General features: G+C 45.8%; 1 protein-coding gene across 2 annotated transcripts in view; it reads right to left on the minus strand.

Annotated features, from left to right (window-relative positions):
• LOC8042205 (rab GTPase-activating protein 1) overlaps positions 1–19,112 on the minus strand; it is a 57,001-nt gene extending 37,889 nt beyond the window's left edge. The window contains exons 1-8 of one of the 2 annotated variants that reach the window (XM_040211358.2): positions 18,862–19,112; positions 16,259–16,544; positions 13,467–13,602; positions 11,135–11,330; positions 9,264–9,621; positions 7,489–7,607; positions 6,773–6,839; positions 5,784–5,895 (exon numbers count right to left, since the gene is read on the minus strand). In XM_040211358.2, coding sequence (XP_040067292.1) covers positions 5,784–5,895; positions 6,773–6,839; positions 7,489–7,607; positions 9,264–9,621; positions 11,135–11,330; positions 13,467–13,602; positions 16,259–16,450 — 1,180 coding nt within the window. In that variant the 5' untranslated portion in view covers positions 16,451–16,544; positions 18,862–19,112. The remainder of the gene's footprint in view (positions 1–5,783; positions 5,896–6,772; positions 6,840–7,488; positions 7,608–9,263; positions 9,622–11,134; positions 11,331–13,466; positions 13,603–16,258; positions 16,545–18,861) is intronic. The other variant, XM_040211359.1, reaches the window with a different exon arrangement.
• Between the last annotated feature and the right edge of the window lie 3,016 nt (positions 19,113–22,128).

Consider the following 22,128-nt stretch of genomic DNA (forward strand, 5'->3'; position numbering starts at 1 on the left):
TTATTTATGTAAGAGAATTATTGTAATCCATTACTTTTCATTTTTATTCACGGGAAAAAAAAACAAAAAAAACAGGAATATAAAACACCGACAAAAAATATTTTCTTAAAAAAAAAATGAATTACAGGAAGGTCCATTGGTAGATTTCTAGGAAATGTTTTAGCATGACCGTTGGAAACACCACCCATGTCCCCCTCTGAGAAATGATAATGCTGACCCACTCCTTCACTTTTCTCTTTTGCTTCCCTTATTTTTTTGCTGCCTCTATCTGGCCTTGTTACGGGGTCAGTGTTAGCTTTTCTTGAATGTGGCATTTCCCAAGGTCATGATCAGGGTTGTGAAGTACCTAGGTACAAGTAACTAGAAATAGAAATCTATTGTGAAAGCCCCCCCCCCCCTCCCCACTTCACTGCTAATTTCCCATTTCCACGGTGCGCTTTCCATTTCATGGAAAGCGCACCCCCTTATCACCCCTGGATGAGATGTGATAGGGGTGCTCCGCATTCTTATCACACCTCATCCAGGCAACACTGGCCTGCCAAATCCAGTCCAAGAATCCAATCCAATCCTACTTTGCAGCCCGACCTGCCAGTTGCCACGCGCCATTGTTGCGTTGTTTTGGCGGTGTCAGGTTGACTATGCGTTCCTACACAATGGCAAAGAAAATCGAGGTCGTCCAATGGCATCATGAAAACGGGAAAAACGCACACCACACGTCTCAACACTTCAAGCTTGAACAGAAACGGATACAAGAATGGGACAAGAATTTTGGCAATTTGGTACAGCAAAACTACGGGAAAGCCAAACTTCGATGAAAGCTAAGTAACGGCGCGCCGGTGTTCAGTGAATACGTGGACGACGCGCTCTTTGAATACCTGGAGCATGAAAAAAATGCAGGACAACCGGCTTCTTTCTGAAGAGGCTGTCAAAATAGCCAATGGCATGCAGTTGGGAAATTTCGTAGCTTCCAGCCATTAAACAGCAGAGACAAATCTTTGGCCTAATAAAGACCATGTCCCCAGAGATAAATAAAATTTTAAATCCATGTGCAATGTGCTTTTTTCTTTTTTCTTTCTGGCGGGAAAATTCTGTTGTTGCCATCTTGAATTAGGCTTATGGCAAATTATTAAATAGGTTTATGGCATGGGTTTGGGAAGTTTATGGCATTACATTATTTGACCTTTTACCTTTACAGCTAAACTTAGGTTAAAAGACAAAGGCCACAGGTATTTGTGCATATTTATACATAATTCGAGTTCCGTGTTTTCCGATCAATCCAAAAAACTCAGAAAAACGTCAGTCGATAAAATTTTATTCCATTCGGATTTATCCGGTAAACTCAGAATTTCGATGTGCCAATGCCCCCCTCCCCCCCCCCCCACACACACAAAAGTATTTTACAATTAATGGTTTGATCAGCACATAGAGTCAATGATCCTGGGAAAATGCCACCACACTTTTGTTTCAAATTTAACAGGTCATTGTACTTTCAGGTCACGACAAAAGTCACTGTTTACGTTTCCAGTTTCGGTCAAACTATTTGCGCTCTAGAGTAAGGAGAGATTGTGCTTTTGAAACAATAAAAGCTATGGACCATAGAGATTGCATAAAATGGGAAAGAGGGACAATTGAAACTTCTCAACTACATCCTTTACCCCTTTACCTCCTGCGGCCGTGCAGTAGGTTGATGGGATAGTATGGAATGAATAGACGCTTCCCAGCGACTACCTCCAGGAGCTTATTGATTTTAAGGTATCGACATTTATAGAAGCAACACTTGTATGCAACTTTTGTCGTAGGACAAATTAGTATTGCCAGTGGTAATGGCACCAATGCCAAAAACAACTGAAGAAAATATTAATTGATACAATCACTTTTTTTTTTCCAGCATATGTTTTCACCCGGATATTATTTATTTATTTTTAATAAGAAACACTGCGAAATTAAACTCAGAATTTTGGAGAATTGGGAATCAAACAAAATTAAACTCCGATAACCTCAGAATTTTTGGCAAAACAAACTCCAAACACCCTTAGAATTTGACGAAAAATAAACTCCAAAAACATTGAACCTTATATATATTATATACACCAATTCCAACACATCCTTTGGTTGCGAAGGACATGCACTAACCACTCAGTTGCTAACACTCCTGAGCCATGTTCAGAATGGGCCAAGGGGACATAATTCTTTTACAGCGGAGCTGTTAAGGGCTAGGTTCCCCAGGATCGTGTCCGGCATGTTGTCACAAACCTACCTGGACAGCTACCACCATCTATAAGCGACGGCGGCAAGCCCACAACCAGTATGGTTGCCGCCGTCGCTGGTAGATGGCACCAACCTTTCCAGCTATCATAAAAGAACGGATAGTTGGGCGGCGCGTTGGTGGGAATTCATCGTAGGAAACAGCGCAAAAGACAGGCGACGACGAAGAAGAAGCACATGTAACAAGCACAGTGCTCGTCACGTGTGTTTCTTCGTCCTCGTCGGTTTTGCGCGCTGTTTCCTACGCTGTTATCAGTTTCGGTTTAGACTCAGGATGGGTCAGCCACGTGCCCTTTCGGGGAAGAAGACTGGCGGCAAAAGGAACGGCGACGTACACAGCAGTGCGAATGGGTCCGTAACCGCCGCAAAGCCGCTGTCGCCTCGACTTCCCCTGCGTCAAGCGCTTCAGATTCCCTTGCCAAAGAAGAGCACATCGTTCGCCTGGAAAGCTGCTGCCGAGAACAGAACCAGCGATGTAAAGGGCGCCGGCGGGCCAACGCCATGGATGACGTTCGTGCCACAGAAGCCAAGCGCAAGCACGAGGCCCGGCAACGACTGCACTCCACGCCCGCTGAACAGTTTTCGGGCACGACAGCGATGTTCCGGACTCTGGGTCGCCGGAGACGTATCCACAATCGGCGGCGTGTCGGACGAGAAGAAGCGGGAAAGGGGCGCGTGCGCGTTGCGGCAGTGTATATAGTACAGCTCCGCTGGTCTTCCTTCTTCATGAGAGTGGAAAGGCTGAACGTTTTTTAGGGGCGAAGCTCCCTAGGGTCTAGCCTTGTCCGGCGTCCGTGCTCAGATCAATCTTGCTGGTGCTCATGCTCGTGAGCTCACGTGCTCGTGTAAAGAAAAAACTTTGCGCAGTTGACAAGATTTGAACATGTGTGGGGAGACCCCAATCGATTCCTAGTCCATCGCCTCAACCACTCGGCCACGACAGCCGGACGAGTAGGGGGCTCTGAGATGTGGTAGTAACTCAAGACCTGATGACAGGAGTGGAAGCGGGCTAGAGCCTTTTGTACCAGGGCTGGGAGCAGCAAAAGTCCCACTTTGGAGCAGTTTTGGAGCAGTAAAAGGCTCGCTTTAGAGCAGCTCGGGAGCAGCAAAAATAAGTTTTGTAGCCGTAGAAGTAGGTTTTGGAGCAGGTCACGGAGGTCAAACAGGTGTCTAAAAGTGATTTGTTGTTTCTAAATGTGAAAATGTAGCAAAAATATATGCATGCACATCCCAGAATAATTTTCAAGCAAGACACATACATACCTTTCTATTTCTATTGCATTGAAATATGGAATATTGGCAATTTATGCAAAGGAAAGGCTTTGAGGACCATTCCGGCAGCAGGCAGAGTCATGATAGACTTTATATGGGAGGCCCCGACAATAAAAGCCTAACTTGAGCCACGCCAGTACAAAACTGTCTACTTAATAGACCAATCGTAAACATGTATCCAGAAAACTAAACCACTGCAAGGTGTCAGATAAACTACCTTCGCTGACTACAGTTTTTGTTTAATAAAGAATACACATGTTCAATCACTACTTAAAAAGCCCTATATCAAGTTTAGTAACAAAATACAATTCTACTGACATTTGACAAAAATTCAGATGCAAAATAAAATGTGTATTTTATATCTTTAGACTACCACAGTCACTCGTACATATGCAGCTTTAAGCATCGACTAGAAGATCAACGCAACCTTATGTACTCCATAAAATGCTGTGCATTTCGTGTCTCCATAAAAAAAATTAAGGTACCACAACATGTTTCAGAATAAAGCAGCCCCTGCTGACCTGTTTTCATTAAATACAAATGTTCTTAATCCCTGCTTATAAAATACAGTAATCCCTACACCCAAGTTAACATACAAAGCTATATCTAATTACTTTGGATGGAAAAATATATTGTCTTAAAAATATCACAGCCACTAATACATATGCAGCATAAACACTGACTAGAAGAGCCCACAGGCTCCATGTTAAAAAAAAGGGTTTTGACTAAGTTGAATCTGTGTAATTTAGATACAACTGAACTTCACCTTTTTTCCACAGTTTGAAGAGCAGAGTCAATTTCTTTTATGCGCTCCAGTACTTTGGGCAGTTTAGAGTTCACATCACTTAGCAGGAGGTGTCCACTCCCCACCTTGTCCATGTCCTTAACTGCCTCACCCTTGCTTATGAGTTCTTGTGCACTGAGTAGAAATGCTTTAAGAGAAGACAGTTTGAACGAGACTGAAAATGAGATGTAGCTGATCAGGCGCTGATCCCTGCGGGGCAGGCTGCCTTCTTACGTGACAAAAAGCCCACCAACTTCTCTCTACCCTACCCTACCCAACCCCCCCCCCCCCCCCCCCCAACCAGAAACTTATACGAGTAGAGTGGCTATAGCAAGTTAAGGTGCGTTCTTGACAGGAATCGGCAGCGCGGGAGTGTTGTACGGCATTTCTGATGTAACCCCCACTCCTCCACCCTAAAGGAAAGAAGCAAAAAAGTGTGTAGCACTGCCAATTAACCAACTCGCTTAAGATCGCGGGTATTGTTTTCGCCAGTGGTTTGACGGCGGTAGACAACACACGACAGCGTGCACATTCGCGCACACAATGACGGTTTTGGTTTTGTTTTGACAAGACAAATTGAGCTCGAGAACGGATGTGCCTGTGCTCTCGATTCTTCACGGCTAAGCGTCCAAATATGGTAGGCTACCAAATACCAGGTAAAGCTAGTAAAGACCACTTACTTCTGCTCATGTTAATGGCCAAGGTAGCCCACCGGTGCCGAGGCACCAACTCCCACGATCACGGCAAATCGGGACCACGGGCAACTGCATGCGCGCTCCAACCGCGCCAACCAACTATGCCCGAAACCAAACCGATGTGTTCGTATATAAACTCTTTGTAGTAAAAAACGACATCGCACTCTCGATGAACTAAAATCGACGCCTCGCCCTGAGGTTAGACATGGTTCGGAGCCCCAGTCGAGTTGGTGCGAGTCACCCGCAGTGACACCTAAGCAAAAGTACACACCTCATGGTGGCCCGTGGCCAAAAGTTTTCCGCTAAATTTAGAAAAAACACTAAAAAAAAAAAAGTTGAAATTGGCGTTTTGGAGCAGGCTGGCGCAGGGTGGCGCAATTGGCGCAGCGCTTCCACCCCTGTGATGATGTCATGGATGAAATGTTGCATGTAGCCGCTCAACGTCTATACAGGAGGGCGCTGCGGTCAAATGCGTATATAATCGCGTTAAACTTTGCATGCATTGGCTCAATGTTTATAGACGAGAGGACGCTGCGGTCAAATGCGCATATTACCACGTTCCATACCACACATTCTCTTTCTGACATGGATGAAAACGAACGAAAGGCTTGGCATGCTGCGGCTCAGCGTCTACGCAGACAAGCGCCACGAGAGCTTTGCCCCAATCAACATCATTCACCACGTGAAGATGCGGTCATTATTTTTTCTTTAATCTAAGCGTCGGCTTTGCTGTCAAGCGAACAATAGCTGAGGAAATGTCAACTCACCTCTTGAGGTTTCGGTGTTGAGCAGTTCGAAGGCAGGGTCTAGTGGGTTCCACTGCCCCGTGATCTGGTAAGCTGTTGGTTCGGTGCCCACTGTTGATTTGGCCATGGACACCTGCATTCCACAAATGAGCAGACTGCAACATGCAGACGAACCCTAACGTTTTTATAGGAACATGGTAAAACACCCTTTTACAAATACCAGAACTGCTAAGTTTTAGGGCTGTAGTATAGATGTGGCTTTACGCATCTACAACCTGTGGGAGAGATTGAAAATGCAGCCCAAGAAAGACAGTAAAAAAAATACAGTGATACATCAGCCTAGGTGGGAGAGGTTATACAAAGCAAGCTTCACTGGTTGGCTCTGTAGTGTATTTGTAAGGTCACCTAGCATGACTGAGCCCACAAGAACACAGTGGAACAGAGTGTTTGGCTGAGTTCACTGCAAGACATTGTGCGGAAAAGCCTACCCTTCTGCATTTATTTCAGAAATCTGCACCACAAGTTGAGGAATAAGACAAGTCTTAAAATTATATGCACAGTCATCCTGGATTCTAAGTATCTAAGGCAAGTACAACTGTGATAAGGGTCACTGACAATTACCCAAAAAAATATTTTCTCTGGACTGGCTAGATGACTCTTCTAGGAAAGGCTTGCATTAGTAACATCAATTCATAGCTTTCATCCCACAAATCAGTGACGTTGTTGTGAAGGCTTCTAAACCCACCCCCTGTTAAAATGTCTTACGGCAACGCCCCAGGCTTCTTCGTAAATAAATAAAAAGAAATTGGCATAAACTCAAATTGAAAACAAATACTATGCATGGAGTGTCGGAACGGAATGAGCAACTATTTTATGGCCACTCTAAAACGTTGAACAACTGCACAAAACTTAGCCCAAAGATGCTTACAATCTGGTACAAGGGTCTCACAATAACTAAAGACATCTTTTTGTAAGCTGCCCTCCAGATGAGGATTTTGGTGCACACTCACCATGCCAATGAGTTGCATGTCACTGTGCTTCACGTGACGCCCCGGACAGATCAGCATCCCAAAGCATCTGCGGAATAAAGATGACAACCAAATGTATGGAAACAAGCATAGCACAAATGCGAGTCCATCGGTTACTCGAAAGTGGGTCAAAATGCATGTTTGAAGTCAATGTACACTGCTCGAAACAGCTGGCACAAGCACGACATTGGTGCCTATTTGCACTTTGCTCATACAGGGTACAGACAAATGCCAATTTTAATTCCTGAGGTTAGTGTCTCTAATGAGCACACTCCTCCAAACTAGCAGTTTTGATGACAGCCTGTTAATTTGAAAATAAAAACGAAAAATCCTGCAATTGCACATTTGTGCCAACGGTCCTGCACTGAATGTACGTCAAGTACTGGCAAAGATGAACATACTGAGAGAAAAAACTCCAAGAGGTTTGAATTTGGAAAGGTCTAAGAGGGTCTAAGACTCCAGTTCAACATGGTTGAATGATGAAACTTCAGAAGGGTTTAAATTTTAAGAAAACATATTTTCTGGCAGGTACAAAGCATACCATGCAGAAACAAAAATCAAGATTCAATATAGTTTTTGAACAGATAAATGCACAAATGGATGACAGCTACATACTTCACATCACACAGTTGCTAGTGTGGCCGGGCATAAGGAGGCTAGCGGACTGCTCTTGTTTCCTTAGTAGCAAAGAGACCGACCGTTCAATGCCAAGTTCCCTGGTGGACGCTGTTTGCTGCACCGTGACTTGGACTACCTTCTCAAGGTTGCAACGGAATTTGAAGCAGTCCTTATCTCTGGCACATGCTGAAAAGTTGCCCTGTAAAAGAGAACATTCAAGCCAGGAATAAGATATCTTTCCTGCAAACAATTCTAATTAGAAATAAATCGTCAATGCTGAGGTTCCAAGAAACACTTTATACTCTTGCTCGTATCCTGAAAGCTCCAACTGGGCAGCAAAAAGAAAGTGCTCGAAACATGCAGTAAATTCCTGACTGGAAATCTCGGGCTTTTGTAATTCAGTCATACATAATACAGAAATCCAATTTCTAAGTTTATCTTTACAAGATCCTCTAAATAAATAAGGACAATGTTAACAGTCCAACTTGTCAAACATTTTCCCATCCATTAAAAAAAAAAAAAAGAAAGAAGAGACAATTTGTTTTACAAAATGAAAACTATGGCATGGAAAATGAAATTTTTTCACATTGAAGCAGTTCATGCAATATCAGTAAAAATATGTACAAAAGTTCTAAAAAAGAATAAAAGAAATACCAACAAAAGTTTGCCATTTATCTTGTTTATTTAGTTGTGTCAATTGTTTGCAGTGTTTATATGCCTAGGTATATGAACATCCTACGACTATCACAGGAGATGTTCATTCATGTGATTGCAAATGCATGTTACAATACACCCAACTCCGATTGAGCAGTTTGAAACACTCAAATGTAGGCATGCCAGCGACAGCACTTTACTACTTTGTTTTACTGTAACTTGGCAAAGAGCAAACGCTATGGCCCTTTCAAGCCAATCGGATCAATGGAGGGAAGGCACGCGACAGCCAAAGGGGCGAGAGCATAGCCTAAAAGCAGTTGGAGCAGAGGGGGAGGAGGAACTCTCCTCTCAACCAGACCCTCTCGCCTGGGTCCCAGATGTCGCTTTGTCACCCTAAGCTAGCTCGTCCATCAAAATCCGTACAGAAACGGCTTTCCTCTCTCGCCAGCCTATGGTTTTGAAGGCAACGTGCACAACTGAGATAGACGATGGATATGCGTTTCCCCCCAACGTGCCGACTGACTCGAGGCCCGTTCACACACTGCTGTTTGCTTAGGACCGAGTTCTTGCGATCTTTTACGACGAGAGAACACATTGGCTTTGCTGGCGCCATCTCTGAGGCGACTCTAAAACTGAATTCCCCCGGAAAAACATTTGGGGGGCTTTACGTGCCAAACTAACAAAGGGCACCTGGAAAGCGACAGCGGAAAATTGAGGATTAATTTAGACCACCTGGAGATCTTTTGATGTGCCACCGAAAGCTAAGTTACCTAGTGCCTTCTGCGCAACAAGCCTCCGTCGGATTGCGGGTGCCTCGGCCGGGATTGCATTTCGCTAGAGCAAAGATTTTGCTGTATTTGCGGGATCAAACATACATTCGCTCGACAAAAAACAATTCTTTAAAAAACTGCAAAAACAATTTGAAAAAAAAACAAAAAAAAAACATTTTTTTTTTACATAAACAGCAAGTGTTCCATGGTCACCCAACAGATGGTGCCAGTTGTGCTCTCTTGTCGTAAGAGATTTTAAGAGGTTTTAAGGCACACGGTCGTAAGCAGTCTTAAGCGTGTAAATGGGCCTTCACTCGGACCATAGCCTTCGCTGCTTGCCAAGTTATGGTGAAACAAAGTACAGACAAGAAAAGGATAGGGCCTTGCCCTTTAGGTGGCATTGGACCTAACGGAGAGAGGGTGGAGCTCACCCGCTGGTCCTCCTCCCGCACATCCAGGGTGGCCTCGAAGGTGTGCACCTGTTCGTTGTTGGGGACCCCCGTGCCCACAGAGCTGAGGGGGGGTGCAGGGCCCGAGGGGGCTGGGGTGCGGGGCACCCGGCGGAACGCCGCCGCGAAGCTGTGCAGAACCCGCTGCACGGCGGGGGGCCCGCCCCGGCCACACCGGAACACGTGGCACTGGAAGATGGCCGACTCGGGGCTGGACCCGTGCGAGCAGGTGAAAGCGAAGCAATGCTGCTCGGGGGAGCCCAGGGCGCCCCGGGCGCAGAACAGGATGCGCTGGATCGGGAAGCTCGCCACCTCGCTCCGGGTGCTGCTCTCGTACACCCTGGGCGTTTTCAGGAGGAAAGGCGGCAGAGAAAGAAGCATGCCATGTCAGAGTAGCAAGAAACATATATATATATAGGGTGACTGAAATAACCAGGCTCGGTCTAAAATGGGCCATAAAAATTGGCGCCTGTACGAAGCAATCTGAACTTTTCATCAATGTGTATTTCACAGGTCAGTTATTTTTCTTGTAAAATTACAAAGCGCTGCTCCCTTTCTGCAAAAATAGGACCAAAAACTTGTCAGGGTCAATGGCAGATGGCGACGCAGATGACCGAGTCGAGTTGCGAGGTGCGTTTGGCGTGCATATAAATAGATGGCGTCAGGAGCAGCGTCCGAAGGTGTAGCCGACCAGCAAAAGAAAGCAGACGAAATGCAGACGGAATTTGTTGGCAGCAAAAATGCGGTCGTTATGCAACTACATTTTTTTAATTGTTTTTACTTTAGTTCTGCTGTTATTATCCGGATTTATTTTTAGACCAAAGGTACATTACAAAAAGATTATGTACATTCTAATAAACTCCAGTGGTCACGAGCAGTCCGATAAGGAGGTAGCGCCATCCAACAATACGTGCGCCGAACGCGACTCGCCACTTGACTCTGTCGTTTGCGTCGCCGTCCGCTGTTGAACCTGGCAAGTTTCTTGGCCCCATTTTTTACAGAAAGGAAGCTATGCTTTCTAATTTTACAAGAAAAAACCACCCTGTGGAACGCACGTTTTACAAAAACTTTAGATTGCGACGTGCAGGCATCGATTTTTCCGGCCCATTTTTGATTGAGCCTGGTTATTTCAGTCACCCTACAAAAAACAAAAAGAAAAAAAAAATATTTTTTTATTAAGTTTATAAAGTTGGTAGAGCTCCTTTATCCAATAAGTAAAAAAGAGACAGCATGAAAAGGGCTTTAAGCATGTCTTACATTTCGATTTTCTGGCTTGGGTAGCCTAAAGAAACACTGCACTCCAAAAAACACGCTTCTTTTTGAAACTGCCCAAATAAGACATGTATGTCACAAAATAAATATTTTCTGAAAATTTTATTTTGAAATATCTATACTGGAAGATGCAATCTAGACCAAGCCGTGGATGCAGCGCATGGGCCAACCTCCTCTCCACTTTTTTTCTCTCTGCACAAGGAACCATGAGCAAAGTTGCAAAAGAAAGGTCTGTGAAGGGTGTATTTCCTCCATGCTTTCAGCCAATGGGAGGCTCACAAAAGGACTTCCATTTTGCGTCATGGTGACATTGATCCCCAAATACAAGTAATTTTTAATGGTTCGCAAGAGCAGAAACAGAATGGCTCCGAAATAAAAATGCGCCAGACAAGGTAAATATTGCGTTAATAATTTTTTTTAAAGGGTAGTACATTCTGTGACATAACTTATCCGGGCAGTATTAAATTTTTTTGTTTTTGTTTTTGAGGGGGGGGGGGGGTTGGGAAGGGCAAGTGCAATGTTTTTTCAAAAAAATTTCATGCACGCAGCAGTTACTACACAGTGTGGCCAAGGGCACTCACGCCACGACCCCCTCTGAGTCGGGGGGCACCACCAGGGCCACCTGGATGTGCTGATCGGCAGATTGGTCGTTGAGGATGGCCATGTTGCGCTGGATCTCCAGCTCGCTGCGCGGGGCATTGATGGCCGCACAGCCTAGGTAGGCAACTTGGTCGAATGCCTGCTCGCGCCCGTGGGGGTGCTGCTCCTCAGGCATGCCTGTGAAACACCGTGTCGCCTGAGCTATGGCCCTTGCACTATGGCACGGTGAGAACCCTAATTTGCTCCTACTCCGTTCAGCTTGTAAAGGAGGCGGTTCATTTATTTTATTCATAATACCTTACAGGCTCATGCTTTGCATGAGCCTGTAAGGTAAATTGCAAAAAAATGCACGAGACAAGGAAGCACAGAACCCAAAAACAAGTACTACTAATGCTTTGAGGAAAGAATTAAAAAAAATATAATGTTCCAATAAAAAAACATGCATTTACCCATCAGCAGTGCCCTGGAAAGGTATAAGTTTACACTAGAAGCAGAATATAAAGGGTTGTGAGCTATGCCTGTCCATCATTCAGAGGACTTGCCTCACAAATTACGCTATACAGTAACTGGTGAAACTATGTTATAACAGCATTTTAGTTAACATTTTTATTGTTGTTGCATTTTCAAGTTCTAGACAGCTTTCCTCAGGTCATTATAGTGAAGTTCTATGATCAATATAAAACACCAGAGTAGCCATAGCTGGTACAAAAGAAACTTAAAAGCCTCAGTGCGCCAGCTGGCACTTCACTCGGAGACTTAGCTTCCTTGGTTTTAAAAGTAATAGCCCCAGAGATCGTTCAGTATAACATTTACTGCCACTGATGCTTCCAGGAGGTTCCTCTTCCAAGTTACATGGTCCATTTAGCGGAACAAAGACATTAAAATCACTAACATTGGTAACTGTTGTTTCAGACTTTCCTTGCAACGAGTTGCTGAAGGATGAGAGAACAAGAGGTCCATATCCGAAGTACAGTATAGACCACTTACAACGTAACCGTTTATAGTGCAGGACTGGGTATAACGCAGTTTTTTTAAACCACCGGTTCGTCTCCCATAGAACTCCATGTAATTACATACCGCTTAAAATGCAGGCGCGCAAAGGGAAATACCGGTTATAGTGCGATTTCTGGAACAGCCCGCCGACCACGCCGACAACCGGAGCAGCGAGCACGCTTCCCTGTGCGACACTAGATAAGGGCGCTGACGGCGCTAGCCGCAAGCAACACTCGCAGGGCAAGACGCGGGGCAAGGAGGTTGCTCGAAGAAGCGGGGAGAAGTGGAGAAAGGCTTCAGTTGCCGTCCCTCCGCTGCGTTGGAAAATAACCACAACGACAGACCGATCGCAGGTTGAGGAGAAGTGTTCGCGCGCGTTGCATGCCGGTCGCGGGCCGGCTGCTTCTATTTGCGAACAATGCGTCGGTTGCGATTGTCGTCGTAGACGGCGTGGTGGAAGCTCATTGTTCCGCGTAAAAGCGCTATCCTTGACTGTGAATTTTCGTTGTGTGCTGCTATCACAACCCAGCACGTACTAGAAGAGAAGATCTACCTACTCGTGCGGCGATGTCGTGGCGGCGCTCTCAAGACGGCAGAAACGCCCGTGTCGTCGTGTTTGTTTACTTCGACTACAGTGGTGCTTTCTAAGCCTTTGTGTCCTCGAACATCGCCCGAATTTCTTATTTGGCGCATTTCATGCGTGTGCTCAAGTTGAAGGTATTACTGGCACGTACCGTATGAAGGATACGAATTTTCACGCGTTTTCATCACCGGAGAAAAGTGATTAGGGTTTGCAATCCCGAACGCTTGCAACGTCCGTCCGCAACCCGCGACGCCGTTAAAAGGCTACGCCAGGCAAAAGCCGCTCATTCCTTTAAAATGTGTGACACACTTGAGACAGAACTGTACTAGTCTGGTGAAATAAAGACTTTCCTCAAACTAAGCTTTATTTTTCATCTAACATAAAATAAATTCTTTTACAAAGGTAAGTTGTCTCATGGCATGTATTTTGGCCTGAAAAATTGATGTTTTGGTCAGGGGTGGATGCAGGAATTTCCTGAGGGGGGGGTCAGGTGTTGGTCAACGTGCCATATGCTTAGGAACCCCCTCTCCTTCGTTTTACGCCCTTAATTTTATGCATGCAGAAATCAAGAGGGGGGTCAGGACATCCGGACCCCCGCTCTAAATCCGCCCCTGGTTTTGGTTATAGCGCGGTACCGCTTATAGTGCGGATTTTCGCGACTCCCGCAACATACGTTATATGCGGTCTACACTGTACTAGGCAGACGCTGCACCGGAGCTGCAGACAACGAGGCGCACCTTGGTCGAGGTCTCCCCTTCCCTCGGAAGCCTGGGCTGCCGTGGGACTGCCAGCAGACCCGGAGGAGTTGCTGACTTCGACGGGAGCCTTCATGGCCTGGTCAGCGTCGCCGACTTCCCCAGTTGGGCCAGTCTCCTGGAACAATGTGTGCATGTGAGTCTTACAGCTGTTCAGAGTTATTCGGAGTCTTGGCTATGAGACTGCACTGTCCCTAATCTTGTCATACTACCATTGCCAATAAGGTGCACAAGAACAGATCAGGATGAAAATGCTACGAGCTTCGGATACACACTTCTGCAACTGCAAGCAGCAACTAAGGGTACTTCAAAAGGCTTCATGAGCAAGCTCACATAAACCCTATGAAAGAATTGAGACCTTTTGGTCGATAGAAGAGAAGTGAACTCTGAGTTAAGTGCAACAACAGCTTGTCCCAATGACCAAAACATTTTAGATATCTAGTATGCAGAGCAGTTCAAATCATACTACAGTATAGACCACTTGCAACGTAACCGCTTATAGTGCAGGACCGGGTATAACGCGGCTTTTTTAAACCACCGGTTCGCCTCCCATAGAACTCCATGTATTTACATACCGCTTAAAATGCAGGCGCGCAAAGGGAAATACCGGTTATAGTGCGGTTTTTGGAACAGCGCGCCGACTGACCGGCGCTGCGAGCACGCTTCCCTGTGCGACACTAGATAACGGCACAAGCCGCAAGCGGCACTCGCAGGGCAAGGAGATTGCTCGAAGAAGCGAAGAGAGGCTTCAGTTGCCATAGCGACGGAGGGACGCACGCACGTGTCGTTCACGTGCGTGCGTCCCTCCGCTGCGTTGGAAACAAACAACCGCAACGAGAGACCAATCGCAGGTCAAGGAGAAGTGTTCGCGCGCGTTGCATGCTGGTCGCGGACCGGCTGCTTCTATCCGCAAACATGGCGTCGGTGGTGATCGTCGACATAGACGGCACGGTAGAAGCTCATCGTTCCGCGTAAAAGCGCTATCCTTGACTGTGAATTTTCGTTGTGTGTTGCTATGATAACCCAGCACGTACTAGAAGGGAAGATCCACCTACTCGTGCGGCGATGTTGTGGTGGCACTCTCAAGACGGCAGAAACGCCCATGTCGTCGTGTTTGTTTACTATCGACTACAGTGGTGCTTTCTAAGCATTTGTGTTTTCGAACATCGTCCGGATTTCTTATTTGGAGCATTTCATGCCTGTGCTCAAGTTGAAGGTATTACTGGCGCGTACCGTATAAAGGATGCGAATTTTCCTGCGTTTTCATCGCCGGAGAAAAGTGATTAGGGTTAGCAATCCTGAACGCTCGCAACGTCCGTCCGCAACCCGCGACGCGTTAAAAGGCTGCGCCAGGCAAAAGTCACTAATTTCTTTCAAAATGTGTGACACACTTGAGAGAGAAGTGTACTAGCCTGGTGAAATAAAGACTTTCCTCAAACTAAGCTTAATTTTTCATCTAACATAAAATAAATTCTTTTACAAAGGTAAGTTGTCTGATGGCATGTATTTTGGCCTGAAAAATTGATGTTTTGGTTACAGTGCGGTACCGCTTATAGTGCGGATTTTTGCGACTCCCGCGACATACGTTATATGCGGTCTACACTGTAAAGTAGAAGCACGCTACAAACTACAAAAGGAAAAATAAAAGAAGCAGACTAAGGCATTAAAAAAAAGGAAGAATCACACAAGGGTGCCCCTGTCCTTATCTGTTTGTCCCCTTTTGAATGCTTTTAAGTCTTAGACAAATGCAGTAATATGCAGAGCAAAGTTGTGTGCAAAAGACCTTGCTTTTAGCCAAAACCCCGTTCGTGACTATTACAGGATGCACGCCTGCCAACTGCAAACAAAATGATGGCGGAGGGCAGTCGGTCAATTAGGCCTCGGGAAAAAGTGGAAAGCAGATTAGGCTAACAGAGCCCCGCGTAAAGCAAGGATGCCACAGGAACCAGGAAGGTTAGGCATCCCGGGGCCACTACCGAGAGGACATCCTTTCACAAAGGATGTCCTCTCTGGGATCACAGCAAAGGATTAACTAAAAGGGTTAATGAAAGAGTAACATTCTTCTAAAGAGGACAATTTTAGAAGAACGGTTGCACGAGCAGTTCTTAACCCAACATGCATACTCTTCAGCGTCACAGTTAAGCATATTAATTACAGTGCAAGCACGAAAAAAAAAAAAAAGGATCATGCAGACAGAGTACTCAGCTTCAAAAGGGCAATGAGATCAGACAAGCAGAAAAAGAGTTTTTCTGAAAAAATTATGCACTCGTGGTTGCTGTTGTTAGACATTTATTTCCGCTAGGACAGGCCATGCAAAACAGATTTTCAAAGCAGATTCAGAGAAGGTGCAGACGGTGCCAACGGGTCAGCTGGCAGCAACAGGCCAAGAGAGAAGCAAAATAGCAAGCACGCAAGAACAATTATGGCTACAAGATTTCCTTCGAGAGAAACATCCTCCCAGCAACCATGCCACATTTCCAGCCACCCCTATATGTTCATTTTTTCCCTATCCCAAAGGTTGATTCGGCATCCTTCTCTTTACCGAAAACTAGTGCTTCGCGCGCCCCAAGTAAGTGGTGCTGAGAGTTGCCAGGTCATCGCACTGCTGTGGATTACAGCTACATTTCCTTCAATAAGCAGATCTTCAGCTACCCCTTACATATTCCCCTCATTCTTTAAACCGTTAAAAGTTGTCTCAGCATTATTTTCTTCGCTGACGCTAGTGCTCTGCGTGCCCCGTGCAAGTGGTGCCGAGAGTTGCAGAGTCATCGCACCGCCGGCGGCGGGGGTCCCTCGCTGGGGGCTGCCTGCCGGCCCGTGGCTCCCTCTGCAAGCAGCTCGGTGAGCCGGCTCTGCAGCTGGTCCTGGCTCCCGTTGCCAGCAATGCTGAGGCGTGGCTGGTCGGCGCACACCAGCTCGTACTCCTCGCTGGTGGCCAGGGAGTCCGAGCTGGCCTCCTCCTCCATGCCAGCCCTCCTCAGGACGCTCCTGAGGGGCCCCGCACCAGTCCGGCCGCAGCAGCCATTGGACAACACTCCCTCCCGTCACCCGCCTCACATACTAGGTTACGAGGGACAGACAAAGTGGAGTGGAGTTCTATTGAATTAATGAAACATACAAGGTATCCCAGTGCCAAAAATTTTTTTTTAAAGGGTTTATTTTGGCCACAAAGATAAACTATGCATTGCTGAAAGCTCATTCTCCGCCGTAACATACTGCCAGCGATTCAAATCAGATGCCAAGGTTTGAGGACTAACCTTTGCCTGATTCAAACGTTACCAGCGATTTTCTGAAATTTTTTATATGAGAAAATGGAGGCACTAGAATATATGAAGCGGAATGGAGCCAGTCACCCCGAAATGGGCCCTATTTCTCTGTTGCAATTTTCAGAAAATCAGTTTTAACTTCTGAATGAGATAATGGTTAGATGTCAAACTTTGGCATCTGGTTCGAACTGCTGGTGCTACATTTGGGCGGAGATTGGGCGTTCCACAATGTAGAGTTTACTTTTGCAATAAAATAACACTGTAAATTGTTGTTGTTGTTGTTGTTGTTGTTGTTGTTTTTTTGGGGGGGGGGGGGGGGGGGGGGGACATGCTACACTTTAAGGGGAGAATTGAATGCAGTGGAGTTTTATGGAAAGTTCTATGAGATACAGAGAGAATTTACGTTTAATGAAAAAAACATTAAACTCGGACACTGTCTATAATTCTTTTTTTTCAGCCTCTTCCAGTGTGTGCTCTATTTTTGTTCCACCTCAGTGTTGGGTCTTCCCATCATAATAATCATGACATTGCTTTAGATTTTAATACTTGTATTCTGTTTTTGAGCTCTCCGCGGAGGTTTTGTCCAGTATGATTGTCTACCTTTGCTAGTGGAAGCACTTCCACAGGCAAAAGCAGACAATCAAATTATGGGTAAAACAACCTTTTTTTTTTTTTTTCTTCTCCATAAACTGGATTGTCAGTCACTTTTATATATAAAGAAAGATTTAGGAAACACCAAATAAAACAACTGACAGGTCTGGCTATTCCTGGGTACGGAGAGGTTAATTTGACAACAAAGTGGCGAAGTGAAGGGTATGAGAAGTCAGTCTATGAAATCTTTGAAAAGGCAATTAAAATAAATTGATCAAGCTAACGCTAAATCCAACTTCAACTGAAGCATGCGAGTGCTTTAGAAAAGCATAAGAAGCATTCCTGATCGAAATAGCTACTTTTGTTCCGAACCAACAACGCTTGGGCAGAAATTCAGGAATTGGCTTTCTCTTTACAAGCTTTAGATGTCTACATGTACGATTTGGTCGTGCTATAAACCATTCTAGAAATTGAAATGAACGTAAATCTGACAGTGCATTATTGGTGTGGTGTCACAAAAACCTTATCAATCTTGCCAAGGCTTGAATAAGAATACTTTTAAAATAAATTACAAATATATATATATATATATTTGCACAACAAGGAAGCAAAACGGGCTGCATGATTGGAACACTCGTGCCTTTGATGTCGCATTATCGCAACCCCGACCTCCTTTCCAACAGATTGAATACGTCCTTGCCAGATTGTTTTCGAAGTGCGTCGTAACCACGCGGTTGTAACTTTAGAAACCGTATTCTCTTGCTTGTCTTGTGCATGTGTATGTCAACAGTCAGCACACTTCGTCGCCACAGCTCCAAACAAGACCAGGCGTTTTATCTAAACTTGGCCTTGGTAGTTCGAAGAGCTGAACAAAAAACGAACGATTTTTTAACACCTCCCACAGCTAACACGCCTCTTGACGAGGCGCAGACAATAATAGCGAAAAGAGAGACCAATTTTCGAGCTCCGATCGTCGTTGACGCTTTTCTCTGATAGGTTCATTCAGCGAGAACGGCAAACCAGTTTCACAAGTGGATGTGGCCCGAGTGTTCGTCAAAAATTTCAGCTGCATTCCGTAAAACCGTGTTCCAGCTTCGTTCGCTGGAAAAAGTGTAGAAAATAGCTGCAGCGACTAAAACTCGGAACTGATGCAGAGCTTCGAGAGAAGCCACCGCAGGCTGTGAAATGATGAAGGCCAGATGAAATCTGAAATGTTTAGAACGTGTGAAGTGTTGTGCGCTTTCTCTGAACTTATTTAGTTGCAATGCAACCTTTCTGCAAGGACGTCAGAGTGCCGCCTAAAATGCACGAACGTTTCGTGTTTGGGTTACACCCCCCTCTCATCCCGTAACAAGCAACGACGCTTTAATTCAAACGCGTATCTCTTAATCAAACAATTACACAGCCCCATTCGTAAGTAGCAAATACGAACAAAAGCTATGAGGGATGCAAATGATTCATAGGAAGCGGATAACAGGAAAACAATGATAGTGGAGCTCAGCGTTCCAAAATCAACTCACCCATCAAAGGAATCAATACTCCGACGAAGTCATTGGAGAGCGTTCCCATAGATCGGAGCGCTTTCGAGGCAGATGTGTGAAGGACGGCACGATGACCGGTAAAATCGAGTTGACGAGCGACGATGGCAAAAAAACTAACAGCGAAATTATTTATCAGTAGTAGGGCTAAGCTCCAGCGGCTGTGACAACCTGACCCAAGCGCCCAAGCTGACCAGCCGCCCCTAACTACAAACGAGTGTCACTTGGCAACTATGAGGGTACATAGTTGCCAAGTTGCAGTAAACTTTATGGGACAGTTTACGACTTTAATAAGTAACTTTATTTTCCGTCAAAGCGATGGAAGAGGTGGAAGAAAAAAACTAATAAATCAAATTGATATAAATAATAAATAAGATTGTATTAGAATTAATTGCTGTATTTAATTCATTAATTAGATACACAATAAAAAAAAAAAAGCTTTTGAAGTTTCGGTTTTGGTTCTAAAGACGCGAGCAAGTATCATGCTTTTAGGTTTGTTAGGATTGTTAGGTTGTTCGTTTGTATGCCCAATATTTGAGCCAACAGTTCGTTGCCTAAAGAGCTACTGCTTGGGTGAGTTCTGTTGCATAGCCATTCGAAATAAACTGCAACACAATCACTCGAAGGAGGGCGTCCCCCGAAACGTCATGTATTCCTACCTGTCCACGTTCTTTTTTAGAATAAAGGGTGTTTGTGAAAAATCCGAACCCGGCTTTTCGCACCGAAAAAAATAAACTAGACATTGCGGGGAGCTCCAACTTCGTCAAAACGTATCCCCAGCCGTTCGAGCAAGATGCCAAAATGTCAACAGTTACCATTACCGAGTCCACGAGTGGGCACGCGTGGACTCGTGTCCACGCGTGCCCACTCGCGGCGTAAAGCGGGTTCGTTTCGGCAGGCACTACACGAGTGGTTGCACTATCCGAGTTCGTTTCAGCGGCGGCATCCCACGCGTGCATGCGCTCGCTGCATCGAGAAAATCGGGCGTGCGCCAAAATGCAATCCCGTCATGCCTCGCTCCGGCGAGTCCGGCCGGCAAAGAGCGGGAGCAGACGACGGAGGGTTCGTCTGCTGCGATGTGTCGCGGAACCAACTACCTCGTTGCGCGGACCCGAAAAGAAAAAAAGTAGATTCTCTGATAGAAATCGCGTCCCGCGGGCAACATAATCAAACGCGAGCTTGAATTATGAGCGTCTGCTATTTCATGAAAAAAGCAATTAACAACCCGTGCTTTATTTGCAAAGTCGTTCTGTTGCCGTACAGACGCTGAAATATACCAGTGTGTCAAGAAATGCTCAGAACAAACCCATCAGCGGCCCCGAGATTTTTATTCTCATCCGTGGGCGGGTGAAAAATTGAACATTTGTCGACAAAACTCCCCCAGCAGAAACCTTTGACTGCCCAATAGGCATACGAGAAAGCTAAACATAGTGACTTTACTCGAGACTTGGGCAACATCATCATGTTTAACATTTACCTACGTCAGCTAACTTGCCCCGTCGAATTTTGTTAGAAAAAGTTCTCGTTCTCGACGTCTTCACCAAGGCTAAAGCGCGAAACACATGTACGACGAAACCGTCCGATCCGACGCCCGACCACGCAATACGACGGTCGGAGGCGAGGGGTTTCAACGCTGTCCGACGCTACGAAAACCCTCGACCCCCAAGGTCATTCCGGCAGTCCGCACGTCGGATCGGAAGGTTTCGTCGTACGTGTGTTTCGCGCTTAATACCTGATTCACCAGCTGTAACGACGACCAAAATCGAAAGCCCCACGAAAAGTTTCGCTGGATATTCCAACAGACTAGTTTTAAGCAATACCATTTCAGTGGTTCACGCATAATACCATGCTCGAACGGATCAAGCTTCTGCTCGGACAGCATCATCAGTTTTCTTCAGTGTAAACGGTTATACGAATTGAAAGATCGCAACCAGCTGCTTTGTAGACAGCTGGATGCGGAAATTTACGCAGTGTGTAACTAACTCTCTTTACGGCAGCCGAACTGCTTGAAGTCATCGCATCTATAAACCACAGGTTGCAGCGTTTTAACGTTTGTAGATGAACGTTGGTAGTGACTGCACTCCCGCATTCCCACCCACCACTCCAAACAGAAAAGCCCTAGTTTCGGTTTGAGGTCGGTACTCTTTCTACAACATAGATGGCGGCAGCATCACTCTTTTGCACTTGGTGCATTGGGCGTGTTCGTTTGAGTCCAGTTTTCCGTGCAACACTCTGTGAGTGCGATGCATTCTGGGAGAGCTCGAACGGTGCCAGTGCGTGTAAAACGAACTCGCTATGAAAGTTACCTCTGTTTGCGACCGTCTCTCACAGATGGCACCACTTGTCCCGAAGCTTCCCGCGCTACCCCGCTTGTCGCCCTGCGGTTTCCACGTCTCTTGGGGTTCGGGCAAGCCAGAGCCGTATATGGGGCAAGCTAGCGGTGATGGAGAAAGTAACTAAATATCAGTGCTTTATATTTTAACCTGACGATCTACGCGGAAACCCGCGTCGTCAGGTTACTACGGGGGTGACCCGTGGTATGGTGGCTAGCCACCCTACCCGTGGTACCGAAAGCGCGCGAAATGTGAGGTATTTGGTCCTGGGCTTACTACTGGTCACAGCCGCTAGAAGCTTATTTTTAGTAGAATTACAAAATATAGGTGGCGCGAACCGTTTATATTCGTTATAAAAGTAGTTTTTGTTCAGTATTTTAGATCAGAAAAGAAACAAATGCAGTTTATGGAGTCCGGACACTAGAAATGACCCGTCGACATACCCGCCACCGAGCGGTAAAAAAGGCGGCGCATACTAGAAAGCAACGTTACTAACGTTACTAAAACTATGGTGCCTAAAACGCGTCTCCGACTGGTGTGTTTACCGCGGCCAAAAAAGTGGTCCCTCTATTTCCGCCTGATTACGTCATAAAAGTGTCATGCTGTCGCCGATCGCGACCCTGGCGGCATCTCAACCGTTGTGGTAAAAATATGAGACGCCTGTTCTGCTGCAGGTCGCTCTCCACCCTCTCCACTAGGGGTGTCGCGAACCGGCCGAGGTTCGAGTTCGACCAGGTTGACTTTTTCGAACTTTTAGTGGAATGTTCGACGAACCTTTTATTGAGGTTCGACTCGTGTGCGCATGCGCGACAGGCTGGCCAGTTGGCTTCAGACTGGATGGTGATGGCTAAGGCATGAATGGACTGTTTCCAAAACCGACGCGCCCCAATGCGGCGAAATACCACGCAGTGCACTC

Source organism: Ixodes scapularis, unplaced genomic scaffold, assembly GCF_016920785.2.
Source record: "Ixodes scapularis isolate PalLabHiFi unplaced genomic scaffold, ASM1692078v2 PGA_scaffold3__209_contigs__length_174095766, whole genome shotgun sequence".
Lineage (NCBI taxonomy): Eukaryota > Metazoa > Arthropoda > Arachnida > Ixodida > Ixodidae > Ixodes > Ixodes scapularis.